Raw genomic sequence first — 26,441 nt, 5'->3', positions numbered from 1 at the left:
TTTTAATTTTCATCTCAGCAAAACAGGAGAATTGCTTGTTTACTCCCTTTTCCTGATTTTGTCCAACTGCTTAATTTATAATTATTGAAGATGAACAGGAAAAGCAGTTAATTCTCTTCATGCTTCTTTTGCATTAGAAAAAAAAAAGAGGGAAGAATATTAATATCTACCAAAAAAAAAGAATCCAAGATGGACTACATATTGTATGAGAACTCTTTGTTTTCCTGCTGATAGCTGGCTTCTTGGAGCAGCTGTTTATTCTGTCAGATAATAACTGTTTTAACAGCACTTTGGTCTGTAGAGGCATTATAAAGAAAAAGACTGCCATACAGTCTTTGCCTTGCATGTTGTTTGATTTTTAACCAGACTTGGTGGTGACACAGTCCTGTTTTAAAAGTGGAGAACCATATAGAATGTCTTCCACAAAAAAATTGATGGTAATAGGGAGGTAATATTGAACTCATTCAGTTTAGGCAAACTGTTCTGGTCTTCCAGAATACTACCTTGTAGTTTAGTTTTTCTTGAATAGTGTGAATTTGGAAAAGTTCTTCTTTCTTGAATGGGCTTCAAAGCCCATCTGTTTTTCATGGATAGCTGCTTTGCCATTATATACAGTGGAAACCTGTACATACATTCAGATCTGACTTGTGTCTTCCTTTTTGTTTTAGTGTCTATCTCGAGAAGAGTAATTTGTAACACTGCATTTTGAGATTGTTACAGTTTTCCATTCACCAAGTAGGAGGATTAGGATGAAAAGGATGCAGTAGTTCCCCTAACAGAGTTGCTAGTAAAAATCTTGTGTGAACACAGTGGCCATTTGTGCTAGAATGTATCTGCTATGTCCTGTAGAACAGCACCTTGCAACAGCACTTAATTTTTCCTTTAACAGGCAGTTTATCACAATTTGAAGCCTGCTTCACTGCAACAGCAGCTACAAAGCATTAACCTGGATCAAGACAAAGCTGAAGCATTTACTAGTGTGTGGGCAGCTGCAGGTCAAGATACGATTGAAAAGTTCAGGCAGAGGGTTTTAACCCCTCAGAAGGTAATGTGACTTTTCTTCTGAGAGAGAATAAAGTTATAATAGTTCAGTTTAAAGCAAAGAGTTTTAAATTAAGGTGTAAAGTTTGTGACAAGCCAGGTCAAATTTGAACAGGACAGTTGAATTCTTTTGTTTTAAAGAGATGTTACATGTTAGCTGAGCTGCTGTAACTGCTGTTACCCAGCTATATATGCACTATTAGCATCCTGCATACTTTCGGTGAACAGGCTTTACAAAATGCCCAGAGGACAATGTGTTCATGAGCATTTGTGGAGATTGAGCACATCAGGTTGGTCATTCTCTGTGCTTGTGTCTGAGCTCCTGCCATCTTTAATTGTGTAAGCTGGTTGCATAGTGAATTTTGCAAGATACTTATTATAATTTTATGGTGTTTTTCTATGATGGCATATAATCTTGCTTCCTATGTGTGTATTGCCACTTAAAACTTGCTACATGCTTTGGAAGTCTCACTGTATCTCTAGACATAGATGTCTATATCTATAACAAGGTATAATATAGTTTTGTTGACTCATAATAACCCTTCAAATGCATAAGGAATTCTATATAGAACACACCAGTGTCAGCCAGGATCAAATTTTTAGAAAGACTTGTGAAACACAACTCGGTTATTCTTACTTTATTTTTATTGTTGCGTTATATTTTGTTGAGATAAGATTCGGTTTGTTAACTAATGATTTGATGACTAAGATAAACATAGAAAATAAATTGTATCTATTAAGTATACATGATGCACAGAGAGAACTATAACAGTGTAATTTGTACCAGCCTGCTTGCTCTTAAATAAATCTAGAATTTCACTTAGGTGTAAAATTCACATTTTGAGAATTTTGAGAAGATGAGGTATATCTATGGAACAAACTAAAGATACTCTGAATTGCATCGCAATTCATTTTTTTCAAAGTATTTAAACTTGATCCTTTGTAACACTGGGTAATTTTAGACACAAAACTTACAGGATTCTGATGTGCAAAATTATAATAACTCATGAATCTAACAGAGTAAATGACTGATAGTGTAAGTATACAAAAAAAGAAAATCAAGATATTTTGTGTTTCTGTTTTGTTTTTTTTTTAAATAATATTACTGATGCCAAGTGTACAAGTCCAGAGTTTAAATGGTCAGTGGGATGGTAAGTATAGAGGCAGGTATGACTGTCCATTGAAGGAGGTAAGTAATTTGAAAACCAATTGAAATAATGAAAGATTATAAGGTAAACTTTTCAATATACAGAATATATGTACAGAGTGGAAGGCAGTTCTGAATATAGCCTACAAAGCAGATGTCTTTAAAATTTTCTTCAGGCAGACTATGAATTAATACATGTTTTACTCCTGGCTCCTCAGCCTATGAGAAACTAGTAAAAACACCTTTCATCCTGTTACATTTCCAGTTTTTACCATATTACCAAGGTCCTTCTCTGATCTGGTTTGGGAATGACATTGCTCTGTTATTTGTCTTAAGTTTTGTCAGCCCTGCAACATACAATGTTTCTGGTGTATGTTACAGTTTTGTATGGTGCAGTTTTGGAGGTTCTTTCTAGCTTCAGCACCATCTGCTAAGGCAATGGTGTTTTCCTACTGTATTACATCCCATATAAAAAAGTTTTAAATGGTCTATTTAATTGAACTTGCAGGTAGGCAACTGCAGTAATATTGTTGTGTCATTTACTTGTTTTTTAGTGTGAAAGCAGGTTTAAATACAGGTGTGTGCTGCTACATATGCTTAAACCATCATTTCCCTCCTGCCTTTTTAATTTTTTGCCCAGATAACAGGCTGAGTTTCAATTTAAGTGTAAGTTGAACTTGAACATGAATTTGCTTTCTCAGTTTGTTTTGAAAGTCTCTGAAGTATTACTCCTGTAGACTTGAAGCTTATGATAGTTTTTCTTAAAGATTAAGTTCACAAAACTAATTGCTGAATAAAGAATTAATTCTGCTAGCAAGAAGTAAAATATTTTAAAAATTGGATCATAATGGAAGAACAACTTGCCATATCCTTATAATCTTCTGAATCTCTTTGTAATATCTTACAAGTGCAGTATGTGACTGCATTGTGTTGTTCACTATTGTGTGTAATTGCATATCTGCATGTATTTTCTGTATTAACTTTCTGTACCTTGAAAAACAGTGGGCAGAATATTCTCTTGTTGTACATTGATGTACTAGCCAATTTTTTGTAAAGTTCTTTATCATCTCTTCAACTGAAGTTAGAAAAAAGTTATAATCCTGACAAATGCTTGGAGAAGGATGATTGCTTTTTTGATTACAATAATATACAATCTAAAATTTACAATTTTAGATTACAATGATAGACAATTTAAGTATTTATATTGATTTAGAGATTATATTAACTTATTTATTTGTATAAAAATATGTGTAGTCAATTATTAATACCCTCTTCAACATGTAAATATGGGTGTAACATATTAAATAATTGATCCTATAAATATGCCCTCTATATCAGTATTTATTTATGTGGGCATATGTTAATTTTCAATTTACATTGTTCACTTCTCTTCCAGAAGCAATATTCTGTACAGAAAAAGAATGACATTTATATTATCACAGGTTCCAGCAACATAGTCAGAGAATAGTTGAAGCTGGGAGGTACCTCTGTAGTGTATCTGATCCAGCCCCTCTGCTCAAGCAGGGACATCTAAACCCAGTTGTTCAGGACCATGTCTAGACAGCACCTGAACATCTGTGAGGATGCAGATTCCACATTCTTCCTGGGCACTCTTTGTCAGCTCTGGGCCGCCCTTGAAGTGCCTAAATGTTTTCCTGTGTTCTAAGGGAGCCTCCCATATTTTAGTTTGTGCCTGTTGCCAACTGTCCTCTTACTGGGCCTCACTGTAAAGAGCCTGGCTCAGTCTTTTCAGCTTTTCTTCACATAAGGAGTTAAAAAGCTTTCTTGTGGCTTCTTCTCATATGTGAGGTACTCTTCCTTATCCGTTCCCTGCCCTTCCTATCTCTTCATGATCTTGATGGCCTTTGCTATACACTTTACAGTACCTACATGACTCCTATTCTGTGAGGCCCAGTGCTGATTATGCTATTCCGGGTGAGGCCTCACCATTCCTGAGTACAGGGGAAGGATCATTTTCTTCAGCCTGAGGCAATACTCCTCCTAGAGCAGTCCAGGATGTCTCATGATCAACTTGGTGTCCACCAGGAGCCTCAGATTCTTTTTCATAAGGCTTTTTTCCAGCTGGACAGCATCCAGCTTGTACTGGTGCTTGTTCTCTCCAGTGCAGGACATTTCACCTCCTCTTGTTGAACTGAGGTGTAAAATTCACATTTTGAGTATTTTGAGAATATGAGGTATATATATGGAACAGACTAAAGATACTCTGAATTTTAAAAGGTTATAAAAATGAGTACTGTCCTTGTCTTGTGTAACCTCCTGTGTAATAAAAACCGTAATTTTTCCTCAATATGTAAAAGAGCTTTTGGAACAGGAATCTGGTTGTGATTTCCAGGCTTGAAATGACAGGTAATGTCTGACTGGAGAGGTTCCTGTCAGACCATTTCTCCAGTTTGTCCAAGTCCCTCTGGATGGCAACACAACCCTTTGGTGTACCAACCACTTCTCTCAGCTCTTCTCAGACCTGAACTGGAGTATAGCATGAGTGGCTGGCTAAGGGGCTCCCAGCACCACACAGACACATCTGTTGAAATGAGTCCACAGGAGGGCCATTGAAGTGATTCAAGGACAGGAAGACCTTTGCTGTGAAGACAAATTGAGACAGTAGGGGTTGAGCAGCCTGCAGAAGAGAAGGCTTCGGAGAAACATTGTTGTAGCTACTCAGTACTTAAAGGGGGCTAATAAGAAAGATGGAGAGGGATGTTTTACCAGGGTATGTAGTGGCAGAACAAGGGGCAATGGTTTTAAATGGAAGGATTATGGATTTAGACTGGATTTAAGGGAGAAATTCTAGATGAGAGTGGTGAGACACTGGAGCAGGTTGCCCAGAGAGGTTGTGGATGCCCTGTCATTGGAAGTGTTCAGAAGATTGCATGAGGTGTTGATCAGCATGATCTAGTGATCAACATGTTCCCAGCCCATGGTGGGGAAATTGGACTAGATAATTTTTAGAGGTCTCTTCCAATCCAAACCATTCTATGAGTCTATGAATGCTAGTTGTTGTTTGGTTTTTCTTTTCCCTTTCATGTTCTTTTAAAAATACATACCTGCTTTTTGGTTATCATTGCGTATTTGGTATGGACTGTTGCTGACCTGTTGAGGTGGTGTGCAGTACTACATATGAATTCAGAATTTAGTTCATATGTGGTTCTTTCGTACTTTTGCTTACCATGTGCTTTCTGCACATTAGTAACTCTAAAATTTCTTTATTAGAAGGTTTAGTGGGTGTTTAAAGGGTTTGATTCTGTGGATCCAAGTGCGGAATCAGGGTCATGATTAATATTACTGAGGTCTCGATAGTTCTGTACCAACACATACACAGTGTCCCTGCACACATTCACGAGACAGAGTTTATCAAATAACTAAGATAGGTTTAGAATTTTACATTGTGTTTTATTAAAAGGTGTGGGACAAAATAATGCTAAGTCTTTCCTGACACATGGTACTTAGAGGTTGTCTGTTTTGGAAGTATTGAAATGCTAACAGTACAGTATTTTCTGTCATGTACACAAGAAGGACTGAGCTGTAATCTGTTTCTTTTTCAAAACAATAAAAATGACAATTTTTTTTATTAAGGGTGTGCTTTACACATTAAGAGGACATTGGAACTTGTGTGATTAATTAGCTTGTCACAAACTAGTGGGTAACTGAGTGTTCAAGTTTATTTCATAATAAAACAAAAAATTTGACTTCTGCTATTTTTGAGAGTAGGCCAGTGCATCGTTTGGCTTTCAGAAGTGTTCAGGTTTGGACTCAAGATCACTAGTTATGATAAATAATTTCTTGCAGGTAATTTTTCTTTATTGTTGTGGTATTTCTTTTAAACTAGATTATTTTCTTGCCTGCAAACTACAAGTTGTTAAAAAGTAGTATTCTGTGTTCTGGGTCTGTTGGTTCTGTGCAAGAGGTATAGGTGGTAATGTGCTGGTTGATATCTTCATTAGGATGACAAGTCAAATTGTGTTTCTTAGAGCAGCAGAACAAGTATTTCCTAGAATTCTGATTAGATGAAGTTTTCTGTGGCACATTAAACACTATTTCAAATTGTTTGAAAAAAAATTATTTTTTGAGCATATGTTTTTGAAATTTTTTGTGCAGACTGCTTAGTAGATTGGGATACTATTCACTTGAGAAATTAATAAAAACAGTTTAAATAAAGCTGTACTGTTTAATACTATTTCTCATTCCATCTTTTAATTTTTCTTTGTTGAATTATATACAGTCTTCAGCTGCACAAGGTTATTAATTATGTAAATTCTGCTGTTGAGTTAACTGGTTCTTTAGTCCTTACTCATATGGCAGTACCTTTATTATATTATTTCTGCTGATAATACAATCCCAGTCAATTAAAATTATGGTATTTGTATAATGTTTTTCTTTGAACGTATTCTTAATCTGGCCTTTAAAATGATACGCTGGTGATAATAATTTGTATCAATCTGATCCAGTTTTTAAGTCTCTTCTTGGTAATGTATAGGTTTGGAAATGAGGGCACACTGATCAGATTAAAATGTATTTTTTTCACCCTGCAAAGAAGAGCTAGATTTTTGATAGGGTTCACTATGAGTTCTCAAGGCAGTTTTACATCAGTTTTGTTGCTTTTCTCCACTTCTCCTCCCCCTAATATCATGTTCTCTATATATGTTTTGGTATTCTGTGCAAATCTTTGTTTTAAAGGCAGATCAAGCTAAGTGCTTCATAGCTTTCTAGTTTTGGAAAATTATTCAGGGTATCCAGGCGTTAAAATATATATAATGAAAAAGATAAAAGTCCTATGTTGCCAAGCAAGAAGAGTTTTTTATAGCTTTCAGACAGCATTGCTTAATATAATGATGCGTGGGAATGCAACTAGTGAAATTATGTACCTAAAATTCTTGACAGAACTGTCAGTTCTGTATCTTAAGTGCCTATTTGAAGCCATATGGGAAAAACTCTGAAAGTCATTTTCTCAGAAACTGGCCTTCTTGCTAATGGTGTAAATGTAATGTTAATGTGCTAAACTCCCTCTGCTAAATGCTGGCACATCTACAGAAATACTCTGAAACATATGCATCCTGTGGTTATGCCAAAAAAAAAGGAAGAGAATTGGTGTGCTCCGTATGTGTATGTCGTGGCAGAAATTTTTTTTTCTAATATCAGAAGAATGCAAAATAAGGAGGAATACAGCTGAAACTGTAAGAAATAATTTTACAGTTTCTCATTAGTATCTGATGAACTAACTGTTCTTACAGTGACAAGCTGAGGTCACAAAAACAGTGTTGTACATATGGGCATTGTCACAGTGAATTGTGAACCAGCTTGTATTATATGATGCCAGTACACTCACAAAGTGTATTAATAAAATGCAAAGTAAAACCACAGTTTTATACCTAATCAGCTGCTCCAGCAAAAGTGAGTCTTATTCTTTCACTCACTCAGCTTTGTTAGTAGGAATTTTAATTGTTTAGAGTTTTTGGGTACTGCTTCTTAAGGATTTTTAATGAGTTGCTTTCTGTCCGTGCCCTCTTCTGTCTTCTACCAAGAAATAATAAGCTATGAAGGTTGGAGGAAGGTACGTTTTGAGAATGTTTAGGAAGACCTGTAAGTTTTGTTCTGTTCCTACATGCAAAATAGCATTTTAAAAGGTTATACAATTGAGTACTGTCCTTGTTTTGTGTAACTTTCTGTGTAATACAAACCATAATTTTTCCTCAATATGTAGAAGAGGTTTTGGAACAGGAGACTGGTTGTGATTTCAAGGCTTGAAATTACAGGTAACATCTGAAGGTTTTTAATGGTTACTAAAAATGTTTGCCTTATCTCTAGTTAAAAAGTGTCCAACTTAATCTTTCCTCCATTGGATCTTGTTATATTTTCTGCTAGATAAAAACAACAGTCAGCCATGGCTTAATAAAAATGGTCACAGACTGGTGTACATTTTTACTGCAGCTGTGCCAACAAATTTGCCATAGATGGAGCACAACAGCACATTTGACTTTTGCACTAAATGCTATGGTTTTTGAAACCGGAATGCTGTTTCTAATGTTTGTCATATAGTCTCTTTCTGTTTGCTTTCAAGCTAGCTGTTTATCAGTAAAAAATCAGTGAAAGATGAAAACTCGCAGTAACTTCAAATATGCTAAAGTCTTTTGTTGCTGCAGTTTATCACTAGTTTTACTCTACCAATGTCATGTCATATTATTTCTTTTGTATCCTTCCTTTTGAAGCATACTGGTTCTTTTCGGAGTGTGTCTTTTTCCTGATTTTCCTAAAGAGATGCGGGGGTTTGATTTGAATATTGAACAAAGAAGTCTGAAAATACCACTTTTCTTGGTATATATGCTAAGTAAAATTTGTTGATGAGAAAAATGATTTTATTCTTGAAGACAAAAATGGGAAATCAGAAGAAATTAATCTCCAGCAAGTCTTGGATGAAAAATCTAGTTAAACTTAAATATTCACTAATAAGGTGGATTTAGGTGCATAATTTGTGCATATTTTCCTCTTAGAGTTAAATCCTAGTTTCTCCTATTTTTAATATGCTCTTAATGTCTTCTCTGAGAGTTAAGTGAGGTACTGGCTCTTTGTTTTGCTCCTGTTGCTTTTTCAATTAATTACAAGCCAAAACTAACAGTTTACAGAGTTAAAAAAGCTTACTGCTCTTCATTTTAATTTTTTTGCTGCCTTCTTAAGTTACTGATGTTCTTTGGGAAAGTTATGCTGAGGCGTCCAAGAGTTGTGCAGCAAACACAATGTGTTTGTTCACATTAGTGGAGATTCTTCACATTCAGTGCCTCTAACTCACTTGTATGGTTTAATCACTTGACAGAGTCTTTGACCTAACTTGTTTTCAATCTCTTGATCATAACAGTGCCTTCTTTTGAGGCCAAGATACTTTTCTTCCCTTTGGCAATTATGCTCCATTTGATCAATATTTTACATGATTCTGTAAATTCACTCTCTGTCTGCCTAGCCCAGTCCAATTCTTTCCTTGCCTTTATACTACAGCTACATTTATTTCTAGCTATTCTTGTCTACTGGTGAAAAGTATAGTTTTTCCTTTCTTTTATATTTTTCTGTTTTCCTGTTGGAGATGGTCTCACAGTACCTACAAGATTAAGGCAGAATCTGGTTTAAATTGTATTCTAGTATTGTGTCTAGGTAGATAGGCTCCATTCAGTGATTCTTGCTTTCTTTTGCTTTCATGACTGAGAAGCATTGCAAAAATACCATTAAAGTTTCAAACTCCTGTCTTAAAAATTTTGTGTGAGTCACTGTAATTGACTGTGCCACTTCTGCTTAACTTGGCTGTGTGAATGTGTTATGACTAACTGTAACTACAGACTTGTAGTTCATAAAAATCTTCAGCCTATTGTACTGAATCTGTTATGTGACTGAGTAGTTGTACCTATGGTTTTGTTGACAGTTACATACCATTTTTATGGGGACTGCTCTAAGTCTTGTGTTTAATTTGAAGATTTGCATAATACTGTGAACTGAAGATGCTAGTAATTCATTTTGTAATTCATATATACAGGTAAAATATGCGTGTTACAAATTTTAAACCTGCTATGAAATAATACTTAACCACAAAATGCCTCAGTAACCTATTTATGAAATGGGAATGCTGAATTTTATTGCAGTTGAATATGTTTGTCCAGTAGAGGAACAGTTTTTTAACTACTGTATACTTTATTTTCTATTTTCTATTAAAAATATAAATCTTTTTCTATAGCTGTTAAAAATGTGGTAAAGGACTTCAGTCAGAAATTTCATGCAATCATATAAAAATCCAGCTGTTTCACTGTAGGATTCCTCACCTGAGGAGCAATTGTTCCAGTGAAACATGCTGAAAGGAAGCTGCAGCATCCAGAACTTCCTTCAAAGATATTCATGCCACCCGAGTTCAACTGATGTCAGTAGCAACAATGGAATAGAAATCATTGTGTTTGTGCAGTCGTCTCCCACACCAACAATGCTCAAGTTTCCCATCTGGAGAAAATTGTATTTGATCTGGGGCTTATCTTAAAGGAAGCACTCTCTTCCTGATTACAGATTACTTCTGTGATGAAGACCCTACCTGTGGTGGTTGGCAAATTTTGCCTTCTCTTAAAATTTTACCTCTTTTTTTCTGTTTTAATATTCATTTGCTATATTGAGTACACTTTTGGCTACGTCCTGCTTCTGTTTCCTCTGCAGTAATACTCTTTTCTTTGGATGGAGAGAGTTTTTGAAGAAGTTAATAGTCAGGCATGTTTTGTCACCCTTAAATTATTCCTAAATGATTTCCATCTCTACAGCAGGCAAAATTGGTATTTTCATGTATTTTTTTGATTTTTGATTCTGGAGTGCTGTGTTTGCTGATGAAAAGTGGAATTGGCACCTCCAGCTGCAAATTTGAGAGAGAAGAATTAAGAGTTTCCTCTGGTTTTATGCTGGTGTGATTACACAGGTATGAAGTTAGAGTAATGCGTTATAGATCAATGTTTTTTTTTTTAATATATAGTAGTCATTTAATCCTCTCCCATCATATAAAACTGATAGTTAATATATTAAAGCTATAGATACGTGTTGCAATACTTTCTTTAAGTGAAAATTATTAATTTATTTAACTGTTTCTTAGTGTATTTTGTCTAGTTGGTTACTGAAAGATGAGGGAAGAAATCCTCAAACTTTAAACATGAGTATTTTGATTTTCATTTTTTTACAATTAATTGAGGAATATTTTGTCTTCAGTGGAGGAAAAAAGTATGGCAGTTACTCTTTCAAGAATTAAAATAAGCGAAAGAATAGCCATAGTAGTTTTCTTCTAGTTATTTGCTTAGAACAATCAAAAAAATACACGTGAAAGAACTGCATAAGAAAATTTCTTACATTGTGGAGTATTTATTTCATCAAAATATTTTGTTGAGTGGAAAACATTTTAAAATGTTTTGTTGTCAGTGTGATATATACTACTGTAATAATATGAGAACAAGATTTCCTGAAGATGTCTTTCATATCCCATTGTCTCTTCACTGTTCATAACAGTTTCAGTTAGGATGGTATGGATGGCTTGAATTTCATTAACAGCTCTTTCAATTATTCCAGGAAGTGTTTCATTTTCCAAGTTCGACTGTTCCTCTCAAATTAGAGGGAAAAATAACTGAAGTTAATGAGTTAATATCGGAGATAAAATGACAAAATTCTGATTTGTTAAAATAAGATGCAGTTTCTCTCCTTTAATTGTTGTATTTCAGACATTATAGTCCCTTGCTAAAGTACATTGGGCAGAGACATCAAGTTGTTAATTTTCCCCATTACTTGAAGCAGTGAAATTATGTAGTGCACTTTTTCAGTTTGTCAGGTTTCATTTTCAAGGTATGGTTTTGCTCACACTGGGGCTATTCAAGGATAGTTCCTTTTTTATTCAGATGTGACAAATCTAATTTCTCAAGAATAGGCTTTTTGTGCACTCTTCCATGGTGTTAGTTACTCATTCTTAACACTAAAGTAATAGGTGGTTAGACTTCACAATCTTAAGATGTCAATATTTACTTTTAACTATGACTTAAGGTAGCCTATTAAGTAGGAAGCCTTGATGTTGTAAAGCTGAATTTACCTCCAGTGTAGCTGCTGTATGTAAACTGAAGATACACCACCAGATTTAGTAGAAATAGATTAAGAGTGTAACTTTGAAAAATACTCCGTGCACTTGTGCATTATTATGGTGTTTTTAATAGAAAGAGCTTCAAGCTTGTCAATTTCTTTTTCAGGCTATGAAAAGCATAATCTGATGTTCAGTAACACCAAGTTACCACAAATACCAGATCGTTTTGAACTAAATGGTCTCTCAAAATAAGGATTAAATTATTTGAAAATAAGAGGGTGAATCTATATGCCAGTGGAGCATGACACTAATTATTTATTGCTGTAACTGGCCTATTTTATCTGCAGTAGTTCATTAGGCTTGAGCCTATTGGAAGACTGTTTTTTGTGGTACCTGTAAAAAATGAGCCAGTAAGAAGTTATTGGCATTCTGTTCCTTTTATGCAGCTTTTAAAAATCTCAGAAAAAATGAAGTTAATTTCACTACTTCAGCATGTCCTCAAATTAATTAGACTGCCTGAGAATGGAAATAACTATGGATGCTCTTAAACTACCCTGAAATCAGTCTTTTGAGGATAGATGTGAAGTCAGGAGACCTGGATGTTATTTCTTAGCTACACAAGTCTACAGAAGCATTCTGTGGCGTAGAAAGCTGCTGGCAACAAAGAACAGGAGTGTTCATGTTAATCAAGTCCTTCAGCACCACCAGTACCTGGACCCCACAAGGAAAGCCTACAAGAGAGCTGGAGAAGAACTTTTTACAAGGACGTGTAGTGATGGAATGAAGGGAGCAGGCTAAAAACTAAAAAAGGACAGGTTTAATTTAGATGTTAGGAAGAAATTCTTTGTTGTGAGGGTGGTGAGGTGCAGCAACATGTGACCCAGAGGAGCTGTGGATGCCTTGTCCCTGGAAGTGTCTGAGGCCAGGCTGGATGTGGCTCTGCGTAACCTGGTCTAGTGGAAGGTGTTCAGGTGTGTGGGGGAGAGGGGAGTTGGAACTAGATAATTTTTAAGATTCCTTCCAAACCATGCTATGATTATAAGCACTTAGCACTTAGCTAAGGAATGGTAGTATTTATTTTCATTTGTGCTCATGTTATTGGCTTTTAATTCTGACTGTGGGCTACAAGCTCAGTTTGCTTTAAAATTTTCCTCAGTCATGTTAGGAGGCTTTAGCAGCTCCTTAGCAACTTTGTGGTGATGAAAACTTTTTGCTACCTAAAACGGCACATGTTGGGGAGTATTGTTGCTTTAAAAAAGTTCAAAGGACAAACTAAACATAGCCCATTGACAGTGGAAGAGATACTGAATAGAAATAATACTATTGAGAAACTGCATTATACAGCTGGTTTTCAATGACTACTATTATATGGTAATGTCATCACTTTTATTTACCAATTACCTTTAAGCTATACTGAAAACATTTGTTTGGTACTAGTAGTATACTTCTACGAATTGGATATGCTAGTTTGCCTATGCTATATGCTCCTTTCCCATTCAGGGCTTTCATAACCTTTTTTCCTTCATAAGCATAAAACTACAGGACACTTGCTGCTAGTTTAGAACTGCTTCCGCATTCTCTCCTCACCAGGCTTGTTAAGCAGTTCAGCCCAGAATTGTGTTTTTCTCCCTTTTTTAGGTTTTAAGATGAAACTGTGTCTGAGCATTCTTCTTGCCCTTTGCTAACTGCTAATCAGCATTTATTGCTCTGCCAGTAAAAATGCTCATGGTCATTTACTTGCCAGAGAGGCTAATACTGAATATGACAGGACCTTTATATCATTTTCCTGTAGCCTGGTTATCTGTAGTGGATTGTTAAGTAGCATTTAACCTGTAATGCTGATTAATTGTCCATGTATTTTGAATCAAGTGTGTTTTGTGAATGTAACATTTTATTCTATTTAGTGAAAGCTAGGTGTTCTAAAAACAGCAAATCTTGCCAAGAAAAGGGAGAGCAAGAACCTGAACAAAATAATTAGATCTCCTTAACAGGCTAAATTTGATCTGTAAAGTAATTGCCTGTTTCATAACTGTCTAAATGCCTGGTGGTTATAAAAAACCCCGGTTCTGTTGATTTTATGTGTCCAAGCAGTATTTCTGTAGTGTAGTTCTTGCAGGTTCATTGCTGTGTTGAGCAACTAATTGTTGCTTTTACTTTCTATGAGTCTGTGCTTAAAGCTTTCTAAGGGACAAACAGGTGCCAAATCATGGATGAGAAATAATGGTTTGCATGGTATTATGGTGTTACAGGGTGACGTTATGATGCTTATATGTGTAATAGTGGCTTCTATTATGGCGAGTATGTAGCGCTTGCCTTGGTGTGTTTGGGGTAGTGTGATGTGATCTTTCTGGTGTTTAATCTGGTAAGCTTTCTCTATACAGTCTGCAGTCTCTCTAGAATGAGGGCTGAGATTTCTAGAGGGGCTGATGAGACCGCTGACCCAGGAGTAGATCCAGGTGTGAGAAATCCTGAGTGGTGTGGGAAATGGGAGGATATGGGCCAAATCTTAATGGAATTTTCTGACCCTATAGCCTGGGACTTTCCAAGTGAACAAATTCAGAATCCAGCTGAGGTGGCAAAGTACCTGAAAGAGAAGTGCCATGATAAGTCTAAAGAGGAAAAGATCATTGCAGTGAGCTGGGCCCTGGCATATGCTTATCACACCCTGCTAGATACTGTAGGGCAGCAGACAGAGGAAGAGGGGCAGGGAGATAAATCAGCAGCTATCCCAGTCACTCAGGCTGCAGTCAACACCCCTGGCACAAAGCCAGCAGCTAAACTAGACAGTGAGCCTAAGCTAGCAGCTAAACCAGACTTTAAGCCTCAACCAATGGCTGTTGCTACTAGCACAAGAAGTGGAAGGTGCACAGAAGAGATTGACCGTCCAGTGGATGACGATGATTATAATGCAGGAGAAGGACCCTCAACACCTGCTGACATAAAATCAGGAGTCAAAGCAACTGGTATAAGATCAGAGGTTCTGGTACCCAATGCAGACGTTCCCCAGATGGGGAAAGAAGGTACACCCCACGAGCTGAGCTGTGGTTCTTCCTGCGCAATTGTGGAGAAAACATGAGGAAATGGGACGGAAAATCTACTGCTGCTCTGGCACAGTGGGTGCATGAATTGAAGGAAGGTAAGACTCAGAGAGGAAGTGCCACCAAAAGGAGAGCAGCTCCAGTTGCCCGTAGCCAAACTGCCAGGTATGATGATGATGATGGCATGTCCGATCCCCTTGAAGGAACCTCTAAGACACATGCCCATGGAAAGAAGGATAAACAGGCTTAGAGGGGACCTGCTTCTAGCCAGGTAGAGGCAAGGGAAAACCGTGTTTTCTGGACTTTGTGGATTTGCTAGCCTGGCACATCGAAACCACAAAGATATAAGGCTTTGGTTGATACTGGTGCACAATGCACATTAATTCCATTAGACATGTAGGGGCAGAATCTATCTCTATCCCTAGTGTGACAGGTGGATCACAAGACTTTACCTTGGTAGAAGCTGATGTAAGTCTGATGGGAAATGAGTGGAAAAAACACCCTATTGCGACAGGCCCAAAGGCCCCATACATTTTAAGATTACCTTCAAAAGAAGTATTTTAAAGACCCAAAGAAACTCAAGTAGACATTTAAGATAACAGCTGTAGTAACATGAACACCTTACCTAAACTGTCTGAGAATCCAACTACAGTAAGACTATTGAAGAGAGAAGAGCAAAAAGTACCAATTACCACTTCAACAGTGCATCGCCGACAGTACAGAGCAACTCGAGATGCTGTGGTTCCCATCCATAAGATAATCTGAGAGCTAGAGAACCAAAGAGTAGTAAACAAAACAGCCCCATTTAGCCTGTACATAAATCTAAAAGAAAATAAAGATGAACAGTAGACTACTGTACATTAAATGAAGTAACTCCACCACTGAGCACTGCTGTGCCAAACATGCTAAAACTCCAGTACTAGCTGGAGTCCAAAGCAGCAAAGTGGTATGCCACTATTAATATTACAAATGCATTTTTCTCCATTCCTCTGGCAGCAGAATGTAAGCCTCAATTTATGTAGGAAAGAGTACAATATACCTAAAACCGACTGCCCCAGGGGTAGAAACACACTCCTATCATCTGCCATAAACTAATCCAAACTTCACTAAAAAAGAGCGAGGCTCCAGAACATCTACAATATATTGATTATATCAATGAGTGGGGGAACACAGCAGCAAAGGTGTTTAAAAAAAGAAAAAGAAAAATCATCCAGATCCTCCTAAAAGCTAGTTTCACCATCAAAAACAGTAAAGCAAAGGGACCTGCTCGAGAGATCCAGTTCCTGAAAGTGAAGTAGCAAGAAAAACAGCATCAAATTCGTACAAATATCATCAACAAGGTCACAGCGATGTCTCCACCAACCAACAAGGAGACACAAGCTTTCTTAGGCGCTATTGGTTTTTGAAGAATGCATATTCCTGAGTACAGTCAGACTGTGGGCCCTCGTTACCTAATCACCCGCAAGAACAATTTCCATTGGAGCCCTGAGCAGCACAAACATTTGCCCAGATAAAACAAGAAATTACTCATACAGTAGCCCTTAACTCAGTCAAGACAAAACCAAATGTAAAAATCATGCTCTACTCTACAACCAAGAACCATAGTCTATCCTGGAGCCTTTGGCAGAAAGTGCCTGATAAAACAGAAAGCCGACCACTAGGGTTTTGGAGTCAGAGCTACAAAAAGTCTAAAGTTAACTACACTCTTAAAAAAAAAAAAAAAATCTTAGCCACCTACAAAAAAGTCCAAGCCACTTTAGAAGTGATTAGTACAAAAACACAACTCCTCCTGGCACCCCAACTAGTGGTGCTGGGGTAGATGTTCAGAAGAAAAGTTCCCTCCACCCACCATACCACCAATACTGCATAAAACAAGTAGATTGCTCTCATCACACAGCACGCCCATATTAATAAACTAAATCACCCTAAAATTTAAAAATAATTACAAATTTACCTGAAAGTAAAAGTTTGAGTGTCACAAATAAAAAAAAACCAACAGTGACACAGGCTAAAAAAACACCACCATACAACCAATTACCAACAGAAAAAACATGTTACACTCTATTCACTGACAGTCACATCGTAGAGATGAATCAGAAGTAAAAAACAGTCATATAGAGTCCCACACAACAAGTTACAGAAACCACTGAAAGAGAAGGTAAATCAAACCAACTTACTAAACTCAAAGCTGTTCAGCTAGCCCTAGACATTACAAAAAGAGAGAAGTAATCAAAGCTCTACCTCTACACTGATTCATCATTAATAACCAGTGCTCTGTGGGGGTGGCTGGAGAAGTGAAAAGAAGCTAACCAGCAGTGTAGAAGAAAACCAATTTGAGGTACTGAAGAGTAAAAAGATATCGCTACCCAGGTAAAGAAGCTACCTGTAAAGTTCACCACGTAGATACCTATGTCCCCAAGAGCAGAGCTAATAAAAAGCAGCAAAACAATCAGCAAATAAATCAAGCTACAAAGATAAGGGTGTCAAAGATAAACCTTGATTCAGAACACAAAAAAGAGTTGTTGCTAGCACAATGAGCTCATAGTACCTCAGGCCATCAAAGTAGAAATACCACCTATAAGTGGGCATGAAACTGAGAAGTAATTTTAACCATAAACAGTATTTCTCAAGTTATCCATAACTATAAGATGTGTGCTGCCATCAAACAAGCCAAGCAAGTAAAGCCCCTCTAGTATGGTGGGCGGTGGTCCAAGTACAAGTATGGGGAGGCCTGGCAGATTGACTACATCACACTGCCCCAGACACGCCAAGGCAAGCGCTACATACTCACCATAATAGAAGCCATCACAGAATAGTCAAAAAACCTACCCTGTGTCTCATGCTACAGCCCATAACACCATCCTGAGCCTTAAAAAGCAAGTCCTTTGGAGGCATGGTACCCCTAAGAAGATTAAGTCAGACAATAAAACTCATTTCAAGAATAACATTATCAACACCTGAACTAAAGAACATAATATTGAGTGAGTATACCACATCCCCTACTGCACACCAGCTACAAACAAAGTAGAGAAGTACAATAGACTGTTAAAAACCACCTTAAAAGCATTAAGTGGGGGATCTTTCAAAAATTGAGAGCAACATTTAACAAAAGCCACCTAGTTAGCTAACAACCAAAGTTCCACAATTTGGGCAAGTCGTGCCCAGTCTGAGTCCCTGAATATAATAAACAGAGATAAAGTCCCAGTAGCACATGTCAGAAATTTATTAAAGAAATCAGTGTAAATCAATTCTACCTCAAGTACAGACAAACCCATTCCTGGGATTGTCTTTACTCAAGGACCTAGTTATACATAGTAAATAATGCAAAAAAAAACCCCAAAAAAATATATACCTCAGAGAAATTTAATTGTAAAGTAAAACTCATGTGCAAATATCACTGTTTACTAGATGTTACTACCAGTGTCTGTACATAAAAACACACAGACATAAAACAGAAAAAAATGTATAAGTATCAAAATTTGAACAAGTGAAAGAGAAGAAAATGTATAGGAGTAAGTAAAAGAGGAAAGTTTTTATATAATGAAGTTTTTACATTATGTTGACGATATAGAGATAAGAAGTGGAATGTCATAGGGTGACATTATGATGCTTGTATCCCCAGTTGTGTGTTCTGTTTATATTTGATAGTTTGTTCTGTGCTTTCAGAACTGACTCTGAAAGTGAAGGTTTGTTTTGTCTTGTTATCAGCCAGTTCACCTCCCTCCATATTCTGTTGTCTAGAAGAGGCTCTTGCTGGCTGGCTTTGCTTTACTTGCTTGCTTTGCTTGCTTACTTTGCTTTGCTTTACTTTGCTTTTGCTTGTTTGTTAGTTAAGCTAAGCAGTCCAATTTTTTTCCCTAGACTGTTTTTTTTCCCTTTCCCTTTCCTGAATACCATCCAACCTGCTCCAGACTGGTACCTGGGAACACTGAGGAGCACCGAGAGCCTGCGCTCTGTGATCTGCAGCAGCCATTCCCAGTGCCAGAGCAATCCCCAGCGCCCAGACCCGGGTAACCACTCCCAGGAAAGACTTTCTAGATTTGTCATCTCTTCAGAGTGGTGAAAGAGTTTTGTTGTCGTCTGGTGTTCATTTTTTTTTTTTTTAGTACTGGAGGGTGTTTTGTTTGTTAGATAAACAGGTTCTTTTCCATTTCTCTCTGAGAAAATTCTTCCCAAATCAAGAGAGGGGCCATGGAAGTTTGTTTTCTGGGAGCTCCTTCCAAAAGTTTTTCTCCCAAATTTACCTCAAGCTAAAACATATGGCATCCTGCTGGCACTGTGGTAAGAAGTCAGCTGCCACATCAGTGAGTTCTGAGAGCCATATAATACTGGTTTTCTGTAGTTTCTGTACTGATTTGTTACAACCCTTTTAGAATCAGGTAGTTTACATGAAAATTGCAGTTTTCAGCTTTAAAATGAAACCAAACCTCCAGTTTTTATGAGTGTAGAGACAAACAGGAGATATGATGTCAGTTTATAAGCCAAGACCAACTGAAAACTATCCTCTTTTCCTCCTCTGGTACTGACTGAGTATTTAAGCCCCTTTTTTCCCTTGTCCTTTAAAAATAGTGAACTCCGCTCCAGAAGTTTGGCTGAAGTTGGAGGTATTAGGTAAGAAATTCTAGGTGGATACATATTTTCTGAAATTCTGTTCTAATTGTCTCTGTTTCACAATACTTCTACTTATTTTGTTTCTTCAAATTAGGTCCTTGCCAATTTTTTAGTGTCAGTTTCTTGCTCACTTGGGCTCTGTTCTTGCTGTTTCAGGTTGGAGCCCTATTATTAACATTTGTTCTGCTTTCCATCTCAAGGTTGTAGTCCTTCATTTTGAGTCTGGCAGCCTGGTTCTTGTATAGTTGAGATGATTAGTCTGAATTTCTTTGCTTAGAAATATTTATTTGATTTCTCATTGAAGAGTGTAAAATAAATGTGTAGTGTAGTTGAGTGTAGTTGAGAGAAGTATTTTTTGACAGCTACTGTAGAAACTTGTCCTGTTTGACAGACTACATGAATTTATTCTCAGATTTAATTTGTAATTATGTTTTTGGGCAACAAAAAGTGGAAGTAAGGAACTGTGGTGAAGATATGCTGGGAAAAGACAGTAGGGTATGTCAAAACACAGTGGACTGTAAGAGAAATGCTGGATTCTGGGTGTTATTTTTGACTGTGTTAACCTTGATTTAGCTGGAGATTGTGCTTGAGGTTTATATCAGCTGTAAAGGCTGCCTTGACATTTAATGCACTGAGCTTTTTCAAGTGAGTGACTTTCACACAAATGTTTTCCCATAGTTATGTTAGATTGGTGATGATCTTGTCTTACTGTGTAAAATGCTACGCTCTACTATTTAGCATATCTGCTGGATAATCCAGTGTTTTTTACTGGAAGAAAATTACTGTGGCCATCATGGACAGACCAGGTGATGTTTATATGTACCCATAAAGGTGCTGCTCATCTTCAGTTGAAGGGTCAAATCTTCTGACCCTAGCTGGGGAACTAGCTGCTTTCTAGTGTGGATCTGCCCTGGGATGGCTGTGGCCACTGAGAAGCACTGTGGATGAGGGAGTACAGAGCTAGTTCAGCATGCAATGACATCTCACCTCTTCTACAGCCAGCACAGAGTGAGTTCTGGAAGGGGGAGGTGCATGAGTTCTTCCATGTCTGTGAGTCCTGAGTGCCATGGTAATCTCTTCAGAAGCCTGAATGAAACAAAATGGACAGAACAACTGAAGATTTACAGGGGTTATTGAAAGCTTCCTCATATATTTATTGCCTGGGTTTATTTGCCAGAGGGTTCATAAAACAGATCCAAAGCATTTTCATATGTTCTTAGTATTGGTTTTGTTTAGTACTTATGTTTATTTCCCTTTCTTTTGTTTCCAGCTTGCACCTGTTTACTTTTTGTTGTGTTTCTTTTCTAAGCATAAACTTGAAGTTAAATAAGTGCCAGAGAGATCAGTGAGAATTTACAGCAATAAATAGTACATTTTCCAATTGTGTTTAGTATTGTAGTGACAAGGTAGCTTGCATATTTCTACCCTGCTGATAAGAAATTGTGAAAAGCTGCTAAAAGTCTACACTAACTGAAAACATGTCTGTGTTTTCATGCTAGGCATGGACAAATACTTCTCCTCTGCCCCAGGAAGTGCTTTGAAGTCAGTATATCACAGATTCTGGTGCCGTTCTTTCATCATTCTTTTTTCTGTAACAAGTTTTATACAAGAAGTAAAAATAATTTTATAGTCTTTTCAAATTTGAAAATAAATTGCCCTAAAGTATGTACCACCTTGTGGCTAGCAAATACTTTGCCTTGACACAAATGCTATGCAGAAATGTGTCACTACTATTAAAAGGTTAATTAACATTGCAGGATGTTGAATATCTTCTAAGTAAACAAACACAACCATTGCCAGATACATATTGCATTTTTCTTTCAGGAGAATGTACCATTTTGATGCCTTAGGTAGCATGCTGTTTATTTATTAAAACTTATTCCCATACAATTATGTTTAAAACAGAAAACAGACATGAATTGCACAGGAAAACAAAGTAATTTTTAAGGTAAAGCATTATAAAACAAGAGATAAAGCTGCTCCTCAGCTATGAACTCAGACCAGTGTGCTGTATTGTATTTGTTCTGAGCTCTCTACAGTATTCTGGGATACATGTGTATTAGAAGTGAAACAGACAACGCAAACTTGATTTTTTATTTTTGGTTGTTTTGTCTTCAGTCTACACAGAGTACATGGTATTTAACAGCTTCAGAAAAGTCTTAAAATTTAGGCTTCTTTGTATATGGTTTTTGTCTCTAGTGGCATTATCTTATGATCCTGGGTAAGCTGCTATCCTGTCTAAGGCTTGTTTTCTGTACTACAGTAATAAACTGTTTAAGTAGGTGATAGAAAGTCCTTTCTAACTTGAGGAACAGAGGGCTTGAACCATAGTGACTGTAGTATAAAGAGCTGTCACATTCCAGAGCTTGATGTCTCTGTTTTTGTCCTTAGTGGTTAGATGTTCTGTCAATAGGTGGTACTGTTACCAGTTGCCTGCTTTGGCTTCCTTCCACCCCTGTAACCCATAACTTAGGATCTGAATCCTTTTCTGTTGACAATTATCAATTTTCTTTCCTGAACTATACCTTTTTTTTCTTTATAAAAAGCCAAAAGTTATTTAGTTTGGTTTTTTATTTTTAATGTTTTATCTTTATGCTCCTGAAAGAGTCAGAGTTAGTTTCTTAATTTCATTGAAGTTTGTGGAGGAAAAAAAAAAATGTTTTCTAGTTGTATCATTCTGGTATAATTTCCTGGAAAACAGGGGCTAGCACAGGGACTTAGCAGAGTTGTCCATTGGTGTGATTGACTTGAGCATGTACGCAGAACCCACTACATATTGTTTTGTACTTTTTGGGTGGGATGGGCTATGCACTATTATTTTCATTAACCAAGATGTAATCATGTTAGAGAAAATCAGAGCAGAGTTATGATTAAAAATTCATCTCCTTTTATATGTCACATAACTTTTCTTTAAAGCATCTTCTAATTCTTAGGCTGTGGGCCTATTGTTATTAAAACTGTGGTCAAACTGAGGTGGACCAGACTTGGAACATCTTCACTGGGTCCCTTTGTGTGGTCTGCATGCTTTCATGGATTTTATTAAATGTAAACTTCCTTATTTGTATGACAAATTGAAGTTTGAATGGTGCAGAGCAGCTGACAGTCTGCAGGCTGACTTGCTGAAGTTCTTCCTGCTGTCTTGTTCCTATAACTGTGCACAAAGTCAGTTTGAGGTGTTGTGTTTCCCTTAGCTGTGCCCTTGACTAAACTCCTTAACAATCTTGTGCTGGCCTTGGTGGTTAAGATATATTGTGATACATAGTTTTCCTTCTGGTATGTTTAGTTACGTGGTAGCCAGTGGTTGTTACATAGTTCTGCTATTCATCCTATATCATCATTAGATAAATGCAGTATGACATACATTAGTTTGGAAGTGTAAGTCATATAGCTGCAAGAAATTTTGGAAGTTATGTATTTGAGCTATGTCCATGGGAGAAGCTTTTGCCACTGTTTTCTATCTTTCATCTAGAGATTACTGTCACTGTAGGGTGTAGGGCATGTATTGCTACAAGGCATTTGGCATGGCTTTATTCTTTTAATGATTTTAGCTGAATTTAGCTATTACATTGCTGAGAGATTATTGAAGATGTGGCAATCTTTCACTTTGCTAAGACAGGTACAATATTTACTAGAAGAGAGGAGACTAAATTAAACTAGACTAGATTAAAAAGAATTTGTGGGTAAATTATCTTGGCAGATGGTAAGACTGTATTTCCACTTCTTTTTTTCACTAAGGCCAGGAAGATAATTTTGGGGAAGCTTTGTGGTTCTGTTATTGTGTACTTTATTTGTGCATGAGCTGTACCTTAATAATGCTCTAATAAAACTTCAGATTAATGATGAAAAAAGAATTTGAACTGGATTTAAAAAAAAAAGCATTAAAAATTCAATTGCTCACATGCTTACCTGGATTTTGTCCTTTCAGCATTAATGATTCAAAAACCAAAATTATTTTTGTCATTAAGATCTGCATATGGTACAACACACATAAGTAGATCTGTGGATTAAGAAATCACCATTTTTGGGTGGTTTACTATTTATTGGGTTTTTTTCTTTTTCCTGAAAGTAAAATAAATATGAAATGAAATTGAGTCTGCAACTTTGCTTATAAACTTCCACAAGAAGAAGAAGCTACTGTACTCTGGATCTGTAGTTGTATTGTATGGATCGGGTCCATCAGATCTGAGACATAGGAAGTCGCTCTATTTGAGTGGGTGTAGGTAGTCTGAATGGTAATTTTGACAAGAGAAAAGCACATCTGTCCTGGAGTCCAGGATAATTTGAGGGAATTGCATTGTATACAAATACTTAATATTTGTAGAGTGTGACGCTGTGTTAACTGACCCAGACCACTGGCAGTTCTGAGAGTTGATTGTACCATCTGATTGTCATCTAAACTTGTGTTTTATAGCTTGAGACAGTTGGATGGCAGCTTAATCTTCAAATGGCAGAGTCAATGCAAGCAAAGCTGAAGTCTCCTCAAGCTGTGCTAGAGCTGGGAGTGAGCAATGAAGATTCAAAGGTAAGAAATATAAATCAGCAGAGCTGGAATGAGTTGTGGTGATGGCCGTGTGTTAAAGTTCTGTTAAAGGCATTAATTGGAACTCTTAATGTTATTATTGTCATTAGTTTTGTTTTTATATTATGAAATATAAGTTACAGTAGATACTTGGAATTGTGAAATACTGATATAATAGCATAAATGTTCAGCAGACTGAGAGCTTTATTACCAGCTCTTTAGGCTGCAACAGGAGAAATCGGGAATATGGTTATTTTAGGTCTCTAAAGTTTTTCTAGATAGCTTATTTTTATCACATAGCATGTGATCGTAGTTCTTATGCTTTTAATACATAGTAGGTTGCAGTCTTCTACCATGTGTGTAGTTATGTAAGACATTGCTCATCACTTGCAACTTTTTTGTGCTAGTGATGTATATAATTGAATACTGACACTATGTGAGGCCACAGAAACTCCGTATTTGGAGGTTTTAAGGTAGAGTCTTAAGTTCAAGGATTTTAGTGACTTGGTGTCATATGAGAACCCAAACTTACTAAAGAAGATAATTTTTTATTCATAAAATCTGTGTCTTTGGTTAGCCAGCATGTTTCAAATTAAACACATGATTTGCTTTTAACTTTATATTGCTAATGGTAATTGGAATTTAGTTCTGTGGTTTGTCTCAGAATGTTTACCTATGTCAGAATGTTTACCTATGAAAAATTCAGTATAAGGAGTTTGAGGGGAGAAATCAGAATTCAGTGCTGCTTTAGCATTGCATTTAATTCAGTAATTTTACTAATGTGAGTGGAATTTCTGATTTATGGTAAAATAAAAGAGAATATACAGCTTGTGTTTGTGCTTCTCACTAAGACTTGCAGCAGTTGTATTTTTTCAGCATTTCATTGCTGCAGCTACAGTAACTGGACAAAATTTTATGCCCAAGCTACATTGGTGAGCATTGAATATAAATTCAGTTCTTATGGCAAAACTATTAAAAATATAGACAGAAAAATGTCACTTTCATGTAAAACAGAAAGTTCTGTTTCTTGTACAAACAGAATTCAGATAGTGGACTTTTTCTACTGTTTCCTCTCTTACTTCTTTTTGTGGGTATGTTTAGATATGAAGATCAGAATTACTTTGAGATAATTACAAGCCTAGAATAAACTTGTGGTGAGCATTTAGATGAAACAATGCAACAAGAAAACTGATGCTCTCATAGTACAGACATCAAAATTTAACAATCTAGGTTGGTGTGAAGGTCACTACAGGATTACATCCTAGTACATAAGATTGACTTATATTTGCTTAGTGTGAGTAATTCTTCTTCTGTATCTTGCATCTTTGTGATCGCTTGATGCATTAAGTATTGTATCTGAAAATTATAGCTACTGGATATATCTTCATTTCCTTTATGAAATTATGTATGTGCCTTTTGTGCAGAAATATGGTGTGAATTTAAAATGTATATTCTTAATGATTGTATTATTTTCTCATTTTTTTCATAATTAATGGATATAATGACTTGATTTTTTTTCAGGAAAGACAAAATGCAGGGGAGCTTTTATAGTCTGGCTCATTAGGGGGCAGTAGTGCTCTTTGTCACCCTGGTTCTTTGTTTTTTTTTTGAGATAATACTCAGAATCAATTCTGAAGTCAGTCATTGTGGGAAGTGTTTAAGTGTTTACATTTCTAATCTGTATATGACAATAGAAGTTTGTCTTGTGTACAGAAAAAAATAAAGTCTATTAATAAAAAAACTGTACTGAGCAAGGCAAATGAAATGGGCTATTATTTTCACTTTTGCTAACTAAAATTAATTATACTAATGCGTTTGTGTTTACTACAAATCACACTACTTAAAGAACATTTAAACAGTTCTTATTTACAAGATGGCTTCTAAAATTAGTATTTAAATTAATCTCTTCAGGAGAGGTAATCATAAAACCTGTGGCTATATGGATGTTACTTGTGTGTTGAGAAATAAAAAGAAATCTGCTATATGCTATATAAATATTTATAGAGTACATTTTGTCAGCTTCAGATGAAATGCAGAGTCCTAGAGGAGTAAATCCATCATAATGCAAAAGTAAGGTGTTTGTTAGTTCTTTCAGGTGATTCAAGCTGCTAGTGACATTTGCATTTCCCAGGAAATACACTGCTTGTGACTAGCAAGAGTTGTGATCAGAGCTCATGATTTTTATTAAACTGTTTTTACTGGATTTTGTTACATATTGTCTGTTTGCTTATACTCAGACATGGAATTATGCTTGTGTTAGCCCCAGTGTGAGCAGGGGGGTGGATCAGGTGGGCTGCAGGACATGGCTTTCCAGCCCAAGTTGTCCTGTGATCTAGTCTGCTTTGGTTGCTGCTTATGTTTTGTATGACAAAGAGGAAAAAGGAGCTTCCAACTAGAAATCCAATTAACAGTGTTTATTACAATGATTAATTTTTTCAAATGTTTAATTTATCTCGGAATCTGAGGGAAGTGAAATGTCGATGGACTAGACACATGAAA

At 36.5% G+C, this 26,441-nt stretch overlaps 1 protein-coding gene across 1 annotated transcript in view; it reads left to right on the top strand.

Annotated features, from left to right (window-relative positions):
* COMMD10 (COMM domain containing 10) overlaps nucleotides 1-26,441 on the top strand; it is a 107,651-nt gene that overhangs the window by 4,039 nt on the left and 77,171 nt on the right. Inside the window, exons 4-5 of the mRNA XM_021546223.2 lie at nucleotides 890-1,045; nucleotides 23,835-23,945. Coding sequence (XP_021401898.1) covers nucleotides 890-1,045; nucleotides 23,835-23,945 — 267 coding nt within the window. The remainder of the gene's footprint in view (nucleotides 1-889; nucleotides 1,046-23,834; nucleotides 23,946-26,441) is intronic.

The sequence above is a fragment of the Lonchura striata genome, chromosome Z (assembly GCF_046129695.1).
Source record: "Lonchura striata isolate bLonStr1 chromosome Z, bLonStr1.mat, whole genome shotgun sequence".
NCBI lineage: Eukaryota > Metazoa > Chordata > Aves > Passeriformes > Estrildidae > Lonchura > Lonchura striata.
This window is presented reverse-complemented; position numbering and strand designations above follow the sequence as displayed.